The sequence below is a fragment of the Maylandia zebra genome, unplaced genomic scaffold (assembly GCF_041146795.1).
Source record: "Maylandia zebra isolate NMK-2024a unplaced genomic scaffold, Mzebra_GT3a scaffold02, whole genome shotgun sequence".
Classification (NCBI taxonomy): Eukaryota; Metazoa; Chordata; class Actinopteri; order Cichliformes; family Cichlidae; genus Maylandia; species Maylandia zebra.
In genome coordinates, this window is record NW_027490032.1 from 3,948,206 (window position 1) to 3,969,104 (window position 20,899).

General features: G+C 41.0%; 1 protein-coding gene across 1 annotated transcript; it reads right to left on the minus strand.

Annotated features, from left to right (window-relative positions):
• Nucleotides 1–39: 39 nt before the first annotated feature.
• Nucleotides 40–20,770, minus strand: LOC101474859 (protein NLRC3). The gene is made up of 10 exons (XM_024800698.2): nucleotides 20,670–20,770; nucleotides 18,006–18,143; nucleotides 17,823–17,921; nucleotides 15,211–15,289; nucleotides 11,696–11,924; nucleotides 9,718–11,524; nucleotides 9,170–9,343; nucleotides 7,291–7,464; nucleotides 1,842–1,891; nucleotides 40–1,666 (listed from the first exon to the last, which is right to left on the minus strand). Exons 2-10 carry the CDS (start codon nucleotides 18,092–18,094, stop codon nucleotides 1,131–1,133), a joined length of 3,237 nt encoding a protein of 1,078 aa, XP_024656466.2. The 5' UTR covers nucleotides 18,095–18,143; nucleotides 20,670–20,770; the 3' UTR covers nucleotides 40–1,130.
• Nucleotides 20,771–20,899: the final 129 nt, after the last annotated feature.

Sequence of the window (20,899 nt, forward strand, 5' to 3'; positions counted from 1 at the left end):
TTCATTTTCATCTCTACACCCACGACAATGGCAAAGAAATGATTGAAAATGTTGCAATTTTATTACAAAAATAAAATATTGTAAAATTCTGCACATTTTATACTGTGCTTTACTACTGCCATATATGAGCTACTGTGTAGAGGTCTGGGGAAACACATACAAAAGTAACACACAAACAATAACTATAATACAGAAAAGGGCCATTAGATTAATAAATAATGTGGGGTACAGGGACCATACAAATGCACTCTTTGTCAAAATGCAAGCTATTAAATTCCAAGACTTGGTGAAGCTTAAAACAGCGCAAATAATGTATAAAGTAAGAAATAAACTGCTTCCCAACGAAATCTGTAAATTCTTCATAGAAAGAGAAGGTGGGTATAACTTAAGAGGGAAATGGAATTTAAAAATACAAAGTGCTAGAACAACTTTAAGAACTATGTCTATCTCAATTGCAGGAGTTAAATTATGGAACAGTCTAACAGAAGAAATAAAAGACAGTAAAAACATAAAACAGTTTAAAGTAAAATATAAAAACCTAAATTTTAAATAAGTATAAGAATGAAGAAAACGGGGTTAACCCAGGACGGTAATGATGCTGGTAATGGTGTTGTGGTTCTTTTTTGGTTTTTTTGCTTTGGTTTGTTTGTTTTTCCATAACTTGTGTATCTGCAAATATACACCTTCTGTATTTTTCATGTGAAAGAAACTATACTGTGGTGGGGCTTGCTAATTTCTTGTTTTTGATTTATGTATGTTTTGTTTTGCTTTGCTTTACTTTTGTTTCATATGTTGTTTGTTTAATTTAAGACTAAAAAAACAATAATTAAATGAATGAGAGGTAAAACTTGAGGGGGTAGGGACAAATAAGTAAATACTTCTGCCAACTCCTTTTCAAACAAATAATGGAATGATATTTTGTAATGATTGTGAAGGCACATGTTTGAAATGTTTGAAATAAAAATAAACTGAACTGAAATAAGAGTGTGAGTGAAATGCAGGCATCTTAAAATGTTTAATAAAGGAACTTTTGTTGTGAGAAATGTAAAAGCTGTTTTAGCAGCTGTTCTCTCTTTGTTTGGCTGGAGTCAGAGTATTTCTTTAACAGGAGGACATTATTTACACTCAACTCAGCGCAGACACACCGAGGAACCAGGACGGATATAAAAACCAGGAAAAAGAGTTTCAGTGAATGTGGTGTTGAAGGTGTGGAGGTGGATCAAAGTGTCAGAGGAGACTCTGTAAAAGGACAAAGTGCCAGCAGGAGAGTCCACATACACTGCTACTCTGTTAGAGACAGAGGAGGAGGAGGAGGAGATGGGGGTGGACGCGAATTCGGTATTGTGGCAGACACAAACAGGACCATCATTAGTGCAGTACAACCTCCAGGATTTATCATTTTGTCCAAACATACAGTCATTACTGCCTCCTTTCCTTTTGATGCTACTGTAACTCACTGATATATTAACGTCTCCTCTCCACTCGACCTCCCAATAACAGCGACCAGTCAGACCATTTTTACACAGCAGCTGTCTCCAGTGATCAAATCTGTCTGGATGATCCGGATATGACTGAACCTCCTCCACATGTGTCACCTTCCTGTTGTTGTCAGACAGTTGGAGGTTTGTGTTCACTGTGTTTGTGTCGATTGTGAGTTGACAGGAATCTGATGGAGAGAACAAACACAATCGACCTGCAGTTATTGATCCATCATCTGTTCATTGATTGACACTTTGATGATGACTCCTGACATCAGAGATGTAAATGAGCGATGTGACAGTTTGAAGGTGGTTGAATGTGTGCCGCTTTGTTTTCATGAATCACATTAAAAACACACTTACACTTCCTCAGACCTCCATGTCTCAACCATCGGTCTCCAGCAGGCTCCACCCTGAAAGGAGGAGGAGGGTCAGACCAGCACAGTCTCTTTCAGCATGCACACATAGACATTACACAAACTCATACACAAACTATTAGACACTGATAAAGGAACAGTCCAACATTTTCACAAATACACTTCAATCCATAAGTAGATCAAACTGCTGATGATTTGGACTAATCCTGGATCTGTCAGTACACACTGTATTGAATGAAATATGACTGATTCAAACTGTGACCTTCATTATTTTTATATTCCTCTTCTGTTTAGCTGGAAAGGACACCTCCCTGCCATTGCAAATATTTGTGAAAGTTGCTAAAATGCTAAAAGAAAAATGCAAAACTTAGCACTTTACGTTACACATAACATCGTTAAATGTCGCCCTTTCTATCTCTCTCGGGAATTCACTGCGGTCATTGCCTGCACTGTTTATATTCCGACTTATTCCGACACACTGCCTTATGTGAGCTACATGGGGCTCTCACACATCAACAAACACTTCACTAAGATGGCATTTGGAAAATCGGGTCATGCCGCCTGCTTACAAACAAAGGCTAAAGCAGCAACCACCAATCAGGAGGAAGGTCGCTCGCTGGACGGACCAATCAGTGACCGCGCTGCAGGACGGACTGGATGACGCAGACTGGGACATGTTTCGGCGTAGCTCTAATGACATCAACATGTTTACGGAAGCGGTTGGGGGATTTATCGGGAAACTAGCGGACAACACAGGAGAAAGATCTATAATCCGAACATTTCCCAACCAGAAGCCGTGAGTGGATAAAAACATCCGCAACGCTCTGAGATCACGCAGCGCTGCCTACAATGAAGGGCTCGTCTCTGGTAATATGGACCTATACAAGGCTGCAGTTTTATGCTCGCTTCGAAGCCGCAGCAATTAAAACAACAAACGGCTGCGCGCGCTCGGAGTGCACCTGTGAAGACAATGCATTCATCATCACAGAGCATGCCGGGAGGAACACCTTCAGGAGGGTGAACACCAGGAAGGCAGCAGGACCAGATGCAATCCCTGGCTGGGTCCTGAGAGCCTGCGTTGACCAGCTAGCACCGGTGTTCACGGAGATCTTCAACCTCTCCCTGGCCCAAGCTGTGGTTCCCACGTGCTTCAAACAGTCCATTATTGTTCCTGTTCCAAAGAAACAACAGCCCGCTTGCCACAATGACTACCGTCCAGTAGCACTGACTTCAATTGTGATGAAGTGTTTTGAAAGACTGATGAGAGATCACATCACTTCTTCACTTCCTGCCACCATCGACTCACTTCAGTTTGCTTACCGGACTAATCGTTCCACAGACGATGCCATATCTCACCTGCTCCACACATCCCTGAGTCACCTGGACACTGGCAGAGGGAATTATGTTAGGATGCTGTTCGTGGACTACAGTTCAGCATTCAACACAATAATTCCCTCTAAGCTTTTCACCAAGTTGACGGATCTAGGACTCAGCTCATCACTGTGTCAGTGGATCCTCAACTTCCTCACAGACAGACCCCAATCAGTGAGGGTGGGAAAACAAGTCTCCCCCTCCATCTCACTCAGCACTGGAGTGCCTCAGGGCTGTGTTTTAAGCCCCCTGCTGTACTCACTGTACACTTATGACTGTGTAGCCACATCAGACACCACCTCCATTGTCAAGTTTGCTGACGACACTGTTGTTGTGGGCCTGATCTCCGACAACATCGAGACGGCCTACCTGGAGGAGATTAGGAACCTGGAGACCTGGTGCCAGGAGAATAACCTCCTCCTAAACGTCAGTAAGACTAAGGAGCTGATTGTGGACTTCACTACAAAGCAGGCGAGGAATTACAAGCCCCTCACCATCAGCGCCACGCCAGTGGAGAGAGTGGACAGTTTCCGATACCTGGGTGTCCAGATCACGCAGAACCTGTCAAGGTCCTGTCACATCAACACCCTGGTTAAGAGAGCCCGTCAGCGTCTCTTCTTCCTCAGAAGACTTAGAGACTTCCATCTGCCACTGAGGGTGCTCAACTTTTACTCCTGCACTATCAAGAGCGTCCTGACGGGAAACATCTGTACCTGGTTTGGGAACAGCACCAAGCAGGACAGACGAGATGTGCAAAGAGTGGTGCGCTCGGCCGAACACATCATTCAATCAGAGCTCCCTGACCTGCTGTCCATCTACACCAAGCGGTGCAAGACCAAAGCTAGGAAGATTATGATGGACCTCTCCCATCCCAACAATGGACTCTTCTCACTGTTGAGGTCTGGGAAGCGCTTCCGCTCCCTTAAGGCCAAAATAGAGAGAATGAGGAGGAGCTTCTTTCCCCAGGCTATTCGGGCCCTGAACCAGGTGTAGGACTGGACTCTCCCACACACATCACATCACTATAGGACTGGACTCTCACACACATCAGATAACCACACTCACTCTGGTTTTTCTTCATGCACACTTCCTATAATTTATAATCTCTTACTGCAATTTGCACATTTTTACTGTAAATCTGTAAAAAGTTAAATCTGTAAATTTTTTAATAACCTGTAAATTGTAAATGCTGTAAAACCACTGTCATTTAACCCTTTAAGACCTACCATAGAACCAAGTCCGCCAGAGCTTATATTATATTTTTACATGCTGTAGTGCCATTTTTGGGAGCATTTCAAGTTGCTATACATCAATACAACCATTATAACCCAAATTTTAATAGTATGTATGCATTAAGTGCATACTAACTACTTAAATTGCAAAAAAGTGCAATAAACTACAAAAAAAATTTAAAAATCGTTTTTGTTTTTTTAACATATATTTCTAGTTAGAGAAATTTAAGAGGCTTATCCCTCAAAACTGTAAATACAGAAAAGTTGCACAAAGTAGTTTCCCACCACAAGAAATTTATTTTGAGTGCTTTCATAGTTTTATTTTTGAAATACACCAATTTTACATACTGCAGAAAAAAATGAAAATAAATATTGTAATGCAAATTTGCAAAAAAAACGGCATATGCATCAAAATAAACTATTTCCAGCAGTGCAATATGAGTTCTAAGCATCCCAGAAATGATACAGAAAGTCATAAAGTCACAGATAACTTTTAAAAACACCAGTATAGGCTCATGAGGCCCTGAAGTTAAAAAACCCTACATTTCCGTGAAAATGACCGTCACTTCCGGTTTCGGGCAGGTAATGGCGGACATGCGATAGTTCACGCTGACGTCTAGTCCAACGTAGGAAGTGTTACGAACAGCTGATCGGATCAGCAAAGCCTGTTTCTGGAATATTATGTTTTTGTTACTGCAAGCGCTTTTTATGCAATTTTTGCAAAGCTATATGTGGAAGGAAACTGTGAACTAGGGCAAGCTGATGGCATAAGATGTAAGTACAACTCCTCCGCTTTCATATTCAAAAAAAATTATTGCGCTAGCTCACGTGGTTGAAGTGCTACCAGGATTTAAAAATAGTTACGCAAAACAGAGCGTGCCCGCTCTGACCGGTTTTAAAGGGCTGGGGTCCCGGGTATAATTGGCTGTTTTTGACTACTTTTGATTTTACCTCTATATTTCACCTTTAAAATAGGTTTTTCTTGCCTTGTTTGGTATCATTATTTTCAGCACAACCTCAAATATCTGAAATTCGAGTCATTTTTTCATTTTGGTATACTATATTAGCACAGTTGATCTAAATTCAGACAAAAAATTCAAAACCCGAGTAGAAAAAAAGTTCTATTTCTTACTGTAAAACCCATAAACATGTTTAACGAATCATTTTCATAACTTGAAATGCAAATAGAAATTGTACATTTCTAAAAATTATGCACAAGTTTTGCAAACAACAAAGTTATATGGTACTATTTACCTAAAAATGCAGCCAAGGCCTCAGGCGTTTTTTTTATATAACCATTTAAATCTATTTACAGAACAAGCAGGTGTTCTGCATCAAATAAGAAGGCACACAAATCATTTGTGCCAGTCCAAAAAATGTAGTTTGTGTTCAGTATAAGACAGAGGAGAACAGCACAGGCCTAAACCCTGCAGGTCTGACAGCAGGAGGTGCATGAGTCCAGTTTTCCATGTGGGAACAGCGTTTACACGCCTTTGACGGCTTTATTTGGAGAAAATGTGAAATTCTAAGCAGTCTAACTGACACAATACAAAACAATAACTACACAACACACTAACTACAGCCTCCAAACATGCTAAACGTCACTAATGTCTCACATATGAAAACTCGCTCTCACTCTGTCTTTCGCTCGCCCACTTTCCATCGTGGGTGTCACTCCTAAAAACTTCCCCTTCTCCCTAAACAACCAAATGTCACATGTTGCCATATCATTTTTTTTGATTGGCTGACATGGTAAACTCTAACACCAATAGGGAAGGGGTGTATTTTCTTTTTCTTTTTTCACTCGCAAGTGCAGTGTTTGCTAGCACTGTCTGTAGAAAACGCAGTTTTTACCGTTCTTCCCGCTGTAAACACCACTGTTTTGTTCAGAAAACAACATCGCGTGTATTTTTTAATCATAACTCTGGTTTTAGGTGGCCCATCGACATAATTCAAAAACTGGTATATAGTTTGAAGTCTGCACTTTCGACCCAAGTTGAAATGGAGACTCTGACTTACTGTAGCTGTGTCGTCTTAAATTGGTCATGTGAGTTTGACACGCCGGCGCATCCGGCGACACCAGAGGGTTAAAATGCACAGTAGAAAAGCACTGAGCAGCACATTTTCACCACACATGAGTGGAAAGAGAAAGGCATGGGGGTCTCCACACCCCTGTTCTCTTTTCGCCTTTGGGGCCGGGGCACCGGCAGGAGGTTGGGCCATCTAGTTGGGGTCTGGGATGCTGGGCCTCCCTGCTGCTGCAGGACCGGGGATGGTCTGATTGTCCCCACCCCAGGGTAAAGGGTAATATCTCCTGGGTCTTGGGGCAGATTGCCCCTCTGGGGGTGATGCTACCTGGAGCTGGGGTATAGCTGACTGGGGTCAGCTGGTGGGTAACAGGCATCTCCGAAAACGTTAGAGTACTTTTGCATATATGTGATGTGTTGATAAATCGAGCAGATATTTGAAGTTTACACAGCAACATTCTCGCCTGAAAATATCTTAAAAGTTTAGGTCTGCAGATGTCTGTGAGCACACAAAGCAGAGATCTGAGCAAGAGCAAATGCCAACAACTCAGCAAGGGGGGCTGTTATTGTGTGTGTATATGGATAATCGCAAACACTGAAATACATTTCTTGCACGCAGAAATGAATTTTGTCCCCTCAATTCAATTCAGTTCAATTCAATTCAATTTTATTTACGTAGCGCCAAATCACAACAACAGTCGCCTCAAGGCCAATTAAACTTTTGTTCACTCAAAATAATTTTCTCCTCAACATAGAAAGGAAATATTTCCAGCTCTTCCTCCTCTATCAGACATTCTCTCCATACCTGAGAGAAGCCAGTCTCCAGCGTGGATCCTTCTGTCCAGCCAACAGCAACCTCATTCCTGAGTGTCCTGGATGATTGTAGCTCAGGTCCAGCTCTCTCAGATGGGAGGGGTTGGAGCTCAGAGCTGAGGCCATATAAGTACAGCCTTCCTCTGTGATCAGACAGCCTGACAGACTGCAGGCACAAAAAAACGGAAATAAATCCAGCTGTGAATGCTGCTGGTAGCAGGCACATGGGGGGAGGGGGGCTAGTACATACTGCTAATGGCATATTAAAAATTAAATTTGCAGGTAATTAAAGAGAAAAGCACATGTAGATTAATTTAATGTAATTAATTTTTAATTTGCAACTAGAAAAGTTACATTTCCTGCAAAAATACAGTGTGAATGCTGTGTAGTGGAAATCGTCTTCCAAAAACAGCTGAAGAAGTATCTGCTGAAAGGAGGTATAGAAGCTAAACTGAGAGCGAGAAAGTTTGCAGTTCACACAATTGGCATTTTACATAGATGCTCCGTATCTCATTGTACAACTGTATAGTGACAGTAAACCCATTCTATTCCATTCTATTTATTAATTTATTTTGTTTGTTTAGTTTTCCAAAGTTATTTTTTGTATTATTTATTTATTTATTTATTTTAATTTAAGAAAGTCAAAAAGGATGGATGCGGAAATGTTTAAAATTCTCATCATGTATTCTGCCTAATCAGGGAATAAGGGTTAACATGAATAAATCAAACTCCAATATATATATACATATTCTGTAAATAGCTACAGAATACAGAAAATGAACCAAACTGGAAAGTTTTGTTGATGGAATTAAATAGTTTTGAAATATTGGAGAAGATAAAAGTATAATTTGGGGAAACTATGCTAGGGACTTCCTTTTAGCCTTTGCTGTAATGTCATAGTGTACCTTCCTTTCATTTTTCTAGGTTTATTGCATGACTTTTGAGTCACTGGTGATGTCCCATGTTTAACTTTTAGACTTGGACTTCCCGTTAAATAAAAGGTCCATTTGCTTCCGCTTATCCTTTTCAGGGTCACTGCCATAGGGCAGGGTACACCCTTGACAGGTCTATCTCAGGGCTTACACATAGAGACAAACAACCATTTGCACTCAAAATTCACACCTGTGGCCCATTTAGAATGACCAATTAACCCCACTAACTGCATGTCTTTGGACTGTGGGATGAAGCCCGTAGTACCCGGAAAGAACAATGGAAGCACAGGCAGAACATTCAAACTCCACACAGAAAGGACCCGGTGAGGTGGTGGAATTGATCTCAGGACCCGCTAACCACTGTGCCCATGCTGCTGTAAATAAAAGGTTTTAAGTACATTCACTGTAATTCTGTATGAAACACTTTTTACCAATGAAAAGAAACTGATATGTTATGAATCCAAAATACCTGAAATGTCTCAAAAGACCATTGCTTAAAAAGCATGTTATACACACAGGTTAATGCTCAATTATTATTTTAACAATGATATGAAAATGAACAAATACAAAAAATAATTCAGAGACTAATACACCTGAATATGAATAAAATGTCAATCTAGAATTAAACAATATTTTCTTTCAGCAATAGTATAATCCAGATTATAAATATTTTATTACCAACCCCCTTATACTCCCACGTATTAGATATTTTGTCCTCTGCATTTAACCCATTCACTCATTGATGCAATGGGCAGCTACTAATCCAGCACCTGGGGAGCAGTGTGTAGACACGGTACCTTGCTCGAGGGTACCTCAGGGTAGCTGTTTGGTGGATTTGAACCCCCCACCTTCTAATCATGGGGCGGCCACTCAAACTACTAAGCTATACGTGTCATAGATAATACATTCATAAATGAATAACAAAAAAATAAACCTCACCTGATAGTTTCCAGGGTACAGTTTGGACTCTTCAATCCATCAGACAACAGCTTTGTTCCCGAGTCTTTCAGGTCATTGTTACTCAGGTCCAGTTCTCTGAGACTCGAAGACTGGCAGCTGAGAACTGAGCACAGAGCTTCACAGCTTCTCTCTGAGAGGTTACAACTAGACAGTCTGAAAATCAGTAATATTTGTGATCAAATTAAATGACTTATTTTCAACTTACCACAAACAAAAAACAAACAATTCCATGTCCACTTCATAAATAAGCATACAACTTGTAATTCATTATCACAATTAATTCTCGCATATTGTACCCTGATGCATTCATCCTTTGTTGGAAACAAACTGCTTTAGCTTCTTCCAAGAATTTTTATTATTGTCTTTATATTTATATTAGTTTTTGGAGAGTAAAAGAAAAGCTCTGTGTCGACTTTGATAATGGTTACATCCACAAACTTTTTAGAGATGCTAAGACTTCCTGCTGCTATAAACTGTATATTGCAGAAATATTTCATCAACAAAAATGTGCATAGATGTTTACTTACAGAGCTTTGTTGGAGGCTTTGACCACTGGCAGCAGCCTCAAAAGAGCCTTCTCTGAAGCGGAGTATTTCTTCAGGTCAAACACATCCAGATCTTTTTGTGATGACAGTAAGATGAAGACCAGAGCTGACCACTGAGCAGGAGACAGTTTATCTGTGGAGAGACTTCCTGAACTCAGGGACTGTTGGATCTCCTCCACTAGAGAACAATCATTCAGTTCATTCAGACAGTGGAACAGATTGATGCTTTTCTCTGCAGACAGATTCTCACTGAGCTTCTCCTTGATGTACTGGACTGTTTCCTGATTGGCCTGGGAGCTACTTCCTGTCTGGGTCAGCAGGCCTTGTAGGAGAATCTGATTGGTCTGCAGTGAAAGACCCAGGAGGAAGCGGAGGAACAAGTCCAGGTGTCCATTTGGACTCTGTAAGGCCTTGTTCACAGCACTCTGGTAGAAGTGTTTCCCTGCAGATTCTCTTATTTCAGACTTCTGGGATGTTGTTTGTTCTTCTTCCAGCAGATTGAGTCCAGAGTTGATGAAGGTCAGATGGACATGAAGAGAAGCCAGAAACTCCTGAACACTCAGATGGATGAAGCAGTACACCTTGTCTTGGTACAGTACTCTCTCCTCTTTAAAGATCTGTGTGAACACTCCTGAGTACACTGAGGCTGCTCTGATATCGATGCCATACTCTGTCAGGTCTGATTCATAGAAGATCAGGTTTCCTTTCTGCAGATGATCAAAAGCCAGTTTTCCCAAGGACTCAATCATCTTCCTGCTCTCTGGACTCCAGTGTGGATCTGTCTCAGCTCCTCCATCATACTTGACCTTCTTCACTTTGGCCTGAACCACCAAGAAGTGGATGTACATCTCAGTCAGGGTCTTGGGCAGCTGTCCTTCCTCTCTGGTTTTCAGCACATCCTCCAGAACTGTAGCAGTGATCCAGCAGAAGACTGGGATGTGGCACATGATGTGGAGGCTTCGTGATGTCTTGATGTGGGAGATGATGGTGCTGATCTGCTTCTTATCTCTAAATCTCTTCCTGAAGTACTCCTCCTTCTGTGGGTCAGTGAACCCTCTGACTTCTGTCACCATGCTGACACAGTCAATAGGAATCTGATTGGCTGCTGCAGGTCGTGTGGTTATCCAAAGACGAGCAGAGGGAAGCAGGTTCCCCCTGATGAGGTTTATCAGCAGCACATCCACTGAGCTGGACTTTCTAGGGTCAGTTAGGATTGTAGTTTTGTGGAAGTCCAGAGGAAGTCGGCACTCATCCAGACCATCAAAGATGAACAGAACCTGGAAGTCTTCAAAGCTGCAGATTCCTGCTTCTTTGGTTTCAGTAAAGAAGTGATGAACAAGTTCCACCAAGCTGAACTTTACCTCTTTCACCACATTCAGCTCTCTGAAAGTGAATGGAAATATGAACTGGATGTCCTGGTTGGCTTTGTCTTCAGCCCAGTCGAGGGTGTATTTCCGTGTTAAGACTGTTTTCCCAATGCCAGCCATTCCCTTTGTCACCACTGTTCTGACTGGTTCATCTCTTCCAGGTGAGGCTTTAAAGATGTCTTCTTGTGTGATTATTGCTTCTAGACTGTCTGTTTTAATGGATGCTGTTTCAATCTGTCTGACCTCATGTTCATCATTGACCTTTGCTGTCCCTCCCTCTGTGATGTAGAGCTCTGTGTAGATCTGATTGAGGAGGGTTGGGTTTCCTGCTTTAGCGATCCCCTCAAACACACACTGGAACTTCTTCTTCAGTGCAGATTTAAATTCATGCTGTTGCCACCGTAAGTTCTTAGTGAAGGTTCCTGAGTGACCCAGTACACACACACACACACACACACACACACACACACACACACACACACACACACAATGAAGGAGTTATGAAGTGCGCATATTTAAAATCTATTTTTGTCTATTTCTTCAGACATTGTTGAACTTTTTAGCAACGTAAATATTTAGAGAGTAATTCTCACTTCTCAGCAAACGCTCAGCAACCGTATTCTGCTTCATTCTCTTCAGGAAGTCCACTGTAATGGTGACAAATGCTTCTCTGCTGCTCTTCCTCTGTTCTTCATCCACACTCTGTAATACATCCTCATAATCACATTGACTCTTAAAACATTGTAGGTCATCTGGACTCAGGTCTGTCTGGATCTTCTTCAGCTCGTTCTTCACAAAAGTGATGATTTTGTCCTCCAGTATCTGGAACAGAATATTTTATGAATGACCCAAACACTTTTCTTACACAGGAGAGAAAAGAAGAATATACAATGAGGTATTTTTCTGGGAATCAGTTTAAATACACTATAAATACAGACTATTCTGTTCCCAAAGTGGGGGCATGCCCCCTTGAGGGGGGGGGGGGGGGGGGGTGCAGAGACATTGCAGGGTGGGCGCGGTATGACAAATAAAAAATAAAAAGAATGCTTGGATACTGGTACCATAATGGACAGCTTTTTTTTTTGATGGGGCTTCCACACAAATGCAAAGCAGAGGTTGAAGCAGCATCAAATATTCTTCCAAACCAAAGACTAGAACAGTAGCTGCCGTGCCAAGCTAGGTATCCCCGAAAGAATTTGTTTCCCCTGTGTCGGGAGCACACGCTGGGCTGTCCAAATCACAGACAAACAGTATCCCACATGCTTGATTTTTAGTTCACAACCGCTTTTTATAACGACTAACTTCCCCTGAAACTTTGGAGGTTTTAGCTCTTTACAGTAAAGTTTTTGGAGGATAAAAATAATTATCAGGCAAAATGTCCTTTGTTTGTTAAAATAATACAGTCCGATACCACGTGAGAACAATAAATATATAAATTTCTGTTGCAACCCTCAAAATGAATGGTTATGTAATGACACTCGTTTTTCACTTTTTCACAAAACTAAAACGTCACTACTTCCGCGTGTAATTGGCGACATTATTTGAAAAATGTATTGATAGCAGTCTACACAGACACACATACACATATCACTGATCACATCACATCCTCATAGACACACACACATCAGATTTTCTCTGTTACAGACTAGGGATGGGTATCGTTTAGGTTTTATCCGATACCGGTGCCAAATCGGTACTTTTGAAACGGTGCCGGTGCTTAAACGGTGCTCAAACCGGTGCTTAAAGACTGGAGAACACAAAATTGGTCCAAAAACCTCTCATGTTCAGCTGGTTTTTTGTAAAAAGATAACAATGTTAGCCTTTTCTGCAGCTATGGGGCATATATGGTATCACTCTTGGCTGGAAGCAGTGCTTAATCAATGGGAAAAAAACACAAACTTTGTCCAAAACCTCTCATGTGTAACTGTTTTCCACTTTTGCTTTGGTCATTTTAGCCTTTTTGGCCAGGGTGAAGGGAGTATCTGTCATCAAACAAGAAGACAGCCGCATGTAGCTATGATGATGTTTGCTAGTTCACCTTACATGCATTAATGTAATAACGTGGTTAGCCTACTCAACGTAAATTACACGCGAACAACATTAAGCTACTCACGCAGAGAAGAACGGCTGCTGCTGCCATCATCATCCTCATCATTTCTGCTACACTGACAGGGCTAGGGGCCAGGACTCTCCTCTTCGTGTTTTTGGGGGATATTGCTAACTCCGGTCCGATAACAGGCACCACACCCGCAGTAGATGTGCTCGGTGTGAGGTCTCGCAGCAAGCTATCAAATACAGCGCATTTCTGGGCTTTTAAAAAACGCTATGCGTCGCCAGGTGTTTCATCGGATTTGAGGTGTTACCTCCTTTGACAGTATCACAGTATCAGCTTAAAGCACTTGTTGCAGGCTGCTGAGTTTGCATATTTTGCTGTGAAGTACAGCCAGACTTTTGACCTCTTCGCCTTGGACATTTTTAATCTGTAGCTCTGCTCTAAAAGAACGCACGTACCTGGCCCCGCCTACTATCCTCGGAAACGTAAAATTATTGGCTAGAAGTGTATCACAGCTCAGGAAAAAAAGCACCGAAATAAAGCACCGAAATGTGCGCTGCTTTTCGGTCTGGTTACTACCGTTTATGTCAGAACGACACCGGTACCCATCCCTATTACAGACACACATGACACATGTTCACATGTGAGTGTTTTATCTGTTGCATGATTAATGAGATGTTTGTGTGACCACTGAGTTAATAAAAGGCTGCAGGGGAGGCTGGCTCTTTGGAGTTGTCTTGGATTAGGTGAGGAGCTTGCAGCTCCAAGACCCTGGTCCTATCAGCTCCCTCTGCAAGTTAAAATGGATTGAGCTCTGTCTTGCTTTGTTCACGGGAATAAGTCTCTAAACCAGCGGGGCCTGCAAAGTGCAGACCTAACAGTTTACAAAAGGTTTGAAGTGTGGAATAAACTGCAATGGAGTTTGAAAACAAAATGTGTGTGTGTGTGATTGAAGGAGGTGTTTGTGGGGGTGGGGGAGGGGGGGTCCTAGCAAAAACAGTTTGGAAACCACTGCTATAGTCAAAATATAATTTTTATGATCCCTCAGCAGCTGGCTCTACGTAATCCATAGAGTACACTGCATGACATTAAATTGTTATTCAGACCTGAGGAGCCTAGATGTTCCCAATGCACCCTTAACTTTGAAATACTAAATATTAATATTATTACTTCATCATCATATTTCCACATACAAAATATTATTTATCATTCCCCGCAGTCGACAATACTACTGTTCTTATACTAGCTCTGGTTGTATTCCCAATGGATTATTATAGTTTATCCTTTCTAGATTATAGAGACATTTGTTTGATAGACTTCAGCTGGTGCAAAATACAGCTGCTTCTGTCATTAATAGAACCCATTAGTGCTGTCCTTCAACCACTTCACTGGCTTCCTGTGAAAAATCACACTGATTTTAGATTCAGCTTCTTACTTCAAAGTCTCTCCATAAAGTCACACCTCCATATCTGATCTTCCTCATATCACTACTCCTTCCCGTTCTCAAAGATCATCCTCTTTGGTTACTGTTATTTTTTCCATCTGCTCATATTACCCTTAAGTGCTTTCGGCTGAGTGTCCACTGGAACTTACTCCCACACCACATTCACAACATTAGTTTTCGCACTGAAGTTGCCTTAAAACACGTCTTTTTAAACTTGCCTTTTCTGATTCTGATTCTTTTCTGATTGATTTATTATTTAATGTTATGTAGTATGTTCTCTTTCAAGTGTTATTAGCGATACTGTGATTGGTTTATTTAATTGCTTGTAAGGCTTACTCGATTGATTGAAAGGCGCTTTTAAATAAAATGTTATTTTATTGCATTCATTAATTTTGGCCTGCTGAGCTCCAAAAGTGTAGGCTTTTTTTTTTTTTCTAAAATACTGAGACATACTTGATATTTGCCGATGTATTTGCAGTTTAGTGGAGGCAGAAATCTGACCACAACATTCTCTTCAAAGGAAAGCTCGCTCTACCTTCTGAGCCAGAACCCAGCATGGAGATGACTGTGAACAGAATAGATGTAAAAATAGTTGTTGTACAAGTACAGACCATAAATATAGAGTCCAGGTCTGTTTGATGCTGCTGGGTAGACTGACCACTGGGAACCTTTGAGCTCTGCTGGTCCACTCTGTGGAGATATCATAAAGAGTCAGAATAATAACATGACATTATAAATTAAAATGCAACCTGCTGGTCCTGTGAACTAAAAAAATAAAATACATTAAAAAAAAACATAAAGAAAAAACATTCCAATTAGGGCTGGGCCAAATCATACCGTTCACGGTAATACCAGTATAATGTTGGGCAACGATAAGAAAATGAAATATCGCGATAGAATATGGGCAAAACGCGCATGCGCAGTGCCTTTTTTTTTTTCATACGCACATGGCGGAAAAAGCATGGTGGCAACAGAGAATGAGAAGGGTGAAAGTAGATCGTTGAATGAAATGGATGAATCAGAATTGGTTTGTAAAAATGCTGCAGCTTCAGTGGTGTGGAACTGGTTTAGCGTTCGTCCGTCAGATACACAACAAAGCACAATTTTTGGTAGAGCATGCTAGCGGGCCGTCATTATGACCGTGTTTTTTGGAAAATACGGCACACTTAAAATCAATCCTTTGATTTTTCTTAAAATCGACAGTACCCCTTATAATCTCGTGTGCCTTATGTATGAATTCTGGTTGTGTTTACTGACCTCAAAACGATTTTATGTCGTACACGGCGCTTGAAAATCTGTCAAATGTTTTAGTACTACTTTGCTAAGCTACAAACCTGCACCGCTTAATGGATTGTCGAAGCATTTCGGCTATCGTAAGCAGGAGCCTCGCGGAGTGATACATACTGTGCTTCAACATAATATTACCGTATTGTGTGTGTATAACCTCTTTGTAAGTTTTGTGGATATTATACATGGTTATGCTGAGGACATGTCGGCCAATTTCCACTGGAAATGCCTTTTGGTTAAACTGTCAGCAAGGAATTTGCATTTGTACTGTTAATTTTTATATAACTTTAATGCACATAAAAAAACAGCTGCTCGTTTAAGTGAAAATAAATTGGCTTTTTTTGCACTAATAAAGTTGTGGAGTTGTAAAGTATTTTGTCTTGTGTCAATTATATCGTCAGTTATATCGGTATCGCAAATTTTCAAATGTATATCGTGATAAATATTTTTGGTCATATCGCCCTGCTCTAATTCCAATTTGGTAATGCCTGGCACTCTGATGATATCATATCTGACAGAAAGCCATCATGTCATTTCTCTTATCTTAACATTCTCTTGTTATTGTAATATTCTCTTGATATCTGACAATGGGTTAACACCCTAGCAACATGCAACTCCAGTCACTGTATGAATCCAAACTCTGATAATAAAAGATGAACAGTGATTTTCGGTTTTGTAAAAATACTGTTAACAAAAAAAAAATGGCTATTAAAAAATATGAAAAGCATTCAATATTTTCAAAGAATTTGCCATAAAACTATGAAATCTCAGACCGTTCTCACTACCGAAGCATAACATACCGACGATTTGTCACATGCCGAGGCGTCCCATGGCAACGCAAAAGGTAACCTTCTGCGTTCCTATGATAGGCGCTGGGTTGTGGATGGAATCCAATAGAATGACACTCCTGGTAGTAACACACATCAGCCGTGTATTCTGGCTCTAACCGTAACCGAACCATAACCTTATCTCTAACCTTAACCTTAATCATGTTAGATAGTGTTTTCCAAAGTGATTCATGATGAGAAAGTAAAATAAATGTGCAGATTCAGTCCAAATAGTTCTCATGTTTCCTCATTTCTCCAAACACGTAACATAGAAACATGTTGGGTGGCCAAAAGCATAACATACCGACGATTTGTCAAATAGCGTAGTATGTTATGCGTTGGGAGTGAGAATGTGTTGGAGAACTTGTCAAAGACAGCAAGAGCAGCACCACTGATTTCAGTGTTTTTTGTATGTCTGGAATGTCACGGCAAACCACTTCTTAAACAGAGCTGGCTGCTTTTTCATTATTTTTTTGCATTTCTGCACACAGACATCAGCAGGGTACCTGATCACAAGCAGGGCATAGGTGTTTATAATCCGTATCTTGTTCATATCACTCAGTTGACTCCTCAGGACTTGCCTGACCCTTTGCAGGTACTTGGTGGTTGCAGCTGTCCTGGTGGCCTCTTCATGGTTCCCATTTGTCTGGGGGATCCCCAGGTACTTGTAGCTGTCTTCAAGCTCTACAATGTTACCTTCCAGTAGTTCGATCTCTTCAATTCTGACTACCTTCCCTCACTTTGTTGTCATCCAACTATACTTCTTCAGTCCCAACAACTGTAAATGTATATCAGGTAACTTGAAATCCACTGAGGGCTTACACAGACAGGCTGGAGCTGAGAGGTTCACTCTACAGCAGTGTGGAAAGTTCCTCCCTACACCTTTTGAAGCAAAGCACAAAGGAGACACCTGCTGGAGCAGCTGGAGTCCTACAGACACTCAGCTACTTCACTACAGAAACACCTCCTACAACATCCATTCTTTACACTCTGACTGCTGTGTTTGTGGAAACAGTCCAACACACACAAAAAGAGCTTAGCTGACATTAAACATGATGGAGGATTTATTCACAAACACTGAGTCACAAAAACATTTAGACACAAATTACCTCTCTGGGGGAGGACACACTGATTTGAAGTCAATATGATCATGCTTTGACTGGTCACTCTGTAAGGACACACGGCTGGGTGGAGGTCCAGGTTGGTTCCTGTGAATCATGATGGAGCAGTGATGTGAGTGCTGCGCTGTGACATGGAGAAGAGTCATGGACAGTTAGAGATGGTCATCTCACCTCTGAGCTTTGGTTTGGCTCTCATGTTCCCCACACAGAGTGGTTTTAGAGGGAGGGACTCCCTCCTCTCTGTCCTCACACTGATCCATGCTGCTGAATTCACACCCACATCAGCTCACACACACTTTCTACTTTCACCTGCAGAGGAAACAAATCATTCATGTACACATCAACTGAAATCCTCCTTCCCATTATTTGTGGTGTCCAAATATCAGCTGCTTCTTTTCTGCTTCATCTCAGTGTCAGCTGGATGCAGTCAGACAGCAGTGTGAGGCAGAGGAAGCTGCCATCAGCTGCTCTACTTCTACTATCAGTCCACTAGATGGAGCCATGAAGCACACACGACGCATTCACTGACAATAAGAAAAATAAGAAGTCACAGAGACTGCAGCGTGTTGTGCGCTCTGCTGAGAAGGTGATTGGCTGCAGACTCCCATCTCTGCAGGACCTGTGCACCTCCAGGACACTGGGGCGTGCAGCTCGGATCTCAGCTGCCCCTTCTCACCCTGGACCCTGCTCCCCTCAGGCAGGAGGCTCCGGTCCATTCGCACCAGAACCTCTCGCCACGAGAACAGTTTCTTCCCCTCTGCTGTTGGACACATGAACAATAACCGTATGATTGTTCCCACCACTAACACATGACCCTACGCTGTGTTCACTGCATCATTCCATGTTTGGCACTGATCACCACCTGCACTCATGTATATATCCTTCTACTTAGCACTTTTAATTCTTATTCTTATTTGTATTTTCATGTCTATTTAAGCGTTTATGACAGTATGTTTGCACTGAAGCACCGCAGCAATTTCCTAATGTTGTAAACCTGCTCAACATTTGGCAATAAAACCCTTTCTGATTCTGATTCTGATTTAATTCTGTAATTTCAGGATAATTGAGGATAGCAAAGAAAAGGAAGGAGGGGGAGGCAGATTTTAACAATAACAGCAGTTTGTTTTCATTTTCCGTTGACTGTGTAGCTTTTATTTAAAGATGAGGTTAAGTTTAGGGGTTACAGGTCTTTCTCCAGTACTGCCTCCCTTCTCCACAGAAGCTGGAGGTGGCAGAGTTAAAGACTAAGATTTTCATTGGGAGTGACTGACAGAATTAGAAATGAGTATATCAGACAAACAGCTGAGGTCAAACACTTAGGACAGACAGTGAGACTGTTGTCTGGGCTTTGGCTTAAATCATGTCTGTGTAAACAGAAATCAATAACTCTTATTTGGTATTATTACATAAAATAAGATTCTAATTTTTAATATTAAACCTTACTAAAACATATTTAAAAATACTACATCCATGTTATTTATTTCAAACATGTTTTCAGTAATTTAATATAATAATTTTGTTTTGTCTAATTAAGTCAGTCTGAATATCAAATCCAGCAACCTTTGTGTTGCTGTCATAACTACTTCCTCTTGAAACAGATGCAATATTTGTAACAAAGGTAACAGGTTTAATTCAGTTCTATAGTTAATGTCTATACCCACCTGCACTGTAATTATAAAGATCCTAAACCTCCAACAGCTGCTGACACTATAACTGGCTATGGTCAAACAGATGTGTCAGTCTGACAGCAGTTACTGTGGTGCAGCAGCTCCTTTCCACCTACTCCACAGACTAATGGAGACAGGAAAATCACTCTGGATTCAACTGATGAACAGATCAAATCAGTTTACAGCCATGGAGCTGACACGTGTCACATTTACTAAATCCTGAAATCTCATGAATGAAAAATTCCACTAACAACTTTTCCCTCATGTACAGTACGTCACCAAAGTGAGTACACACCTCACATGTTTGTAATTATTTTATTATATTATTTCATGGGACAACATTGACGATATGACACTTTATACGATGTAAAGTACTCCGTGTACAGCTTGTATAACACAGCCATTATTGCCTAGACCGCTAGAAACAAAAGTGAGTACAATAGAAAGACCTCGAGGGTGAGAACTTTAAATTAACACTGTGGCAGGTACATACGCATATTTAAATGATTTCAGTCACTAACAGACAAAACAAGGAAGACATCTGTGGTGGCTGAAACCCCCACCTGAAACATATCCACAGCCAGCAGAGTTATAGTTTTTTTTTTAATGTCTAATTAGCTTTTACTTGTATTTCTTTTTCACTTTGTGTTTTTAAATGGTAAAAAAGTTTAGTTTCAGTTAGTTTGCTTGTTTCAGTTTATATTTCATGTCAGAGGCTAGACTGATTTAGATTAATGCCCATTTTATAACAAAACTGAACACTAACAGGACATTTCACAATAACTTTTGTGTGTTTTGTAACACTTCTTCCTGTTGGAGTGGAGCCAACAGTTTGTGACGCAGTATTTTAAAGACTGACATATTGAATCTATATCTAACACACATCTACAGAAAATATTCATTTACAAATCCCGCTGCTGTCCCTGTAATATAAACACCGGGAACGCAGAGGTTCAAGCTCAGGACACATTCAGTGTGTTTAGTCTGATTCCCGAACTCTGATCAGACGCACAGAGAGAAAATGGTGGACACACTTGGGCTCGTCGGAAAACATTACACACTGACTTAAGTGGAGAGACTGGAAATAAAAACAGAACAAACAAAAAGCTGAACAAACAGTAAAGTTCCTAAAGACAAACTGTTAAAGGAGGAAACAAAGTGAATTTACAGTTTTTTTTCACACACACCAACAGCAAACTCCACTCAACGAAGTTCAGCAAAGTGAAAGTAAACTTTGAGCAGGAAGTAAACACCTAATGCGGCGTTTGAGGACACTCGGGAGCATCCAAACACTGTGTGCTGCGTTCCAGCAAACCTCGGAAACTCCCTCTGGTGGGTCTTGATTTATTTCTGCTGGTTTTCCTGTTTGAAATAAACATGTGTTATCACTTTGTTGTT

Excerpts from the sequence above, each read along its gene's own strand:
- LOC101474859 (XM_024800698.2), bottom strand. The coding sequence starts at position 18,094 with ATGGATCAGTGTGAGGACAGAGAGGAGGGAGTCCCTCCCTCTAAAACC. Across the intron at positions 17,922-18,005 it reads AGCCAAACCAAAGCTCAGAG|GAACCAACCTGGACCTCCAC; the intron begins GTGAGATGACCA and ends CATGATTCACAG. Across the intron at positions 1,892-7,290 it reads TGGAGACTGGCTTCTCTCAG|GGTGGAGCCTGCTGGAGACC; the intron begins GTATGGAGAGAA and ends TCCTCCTTTCAG.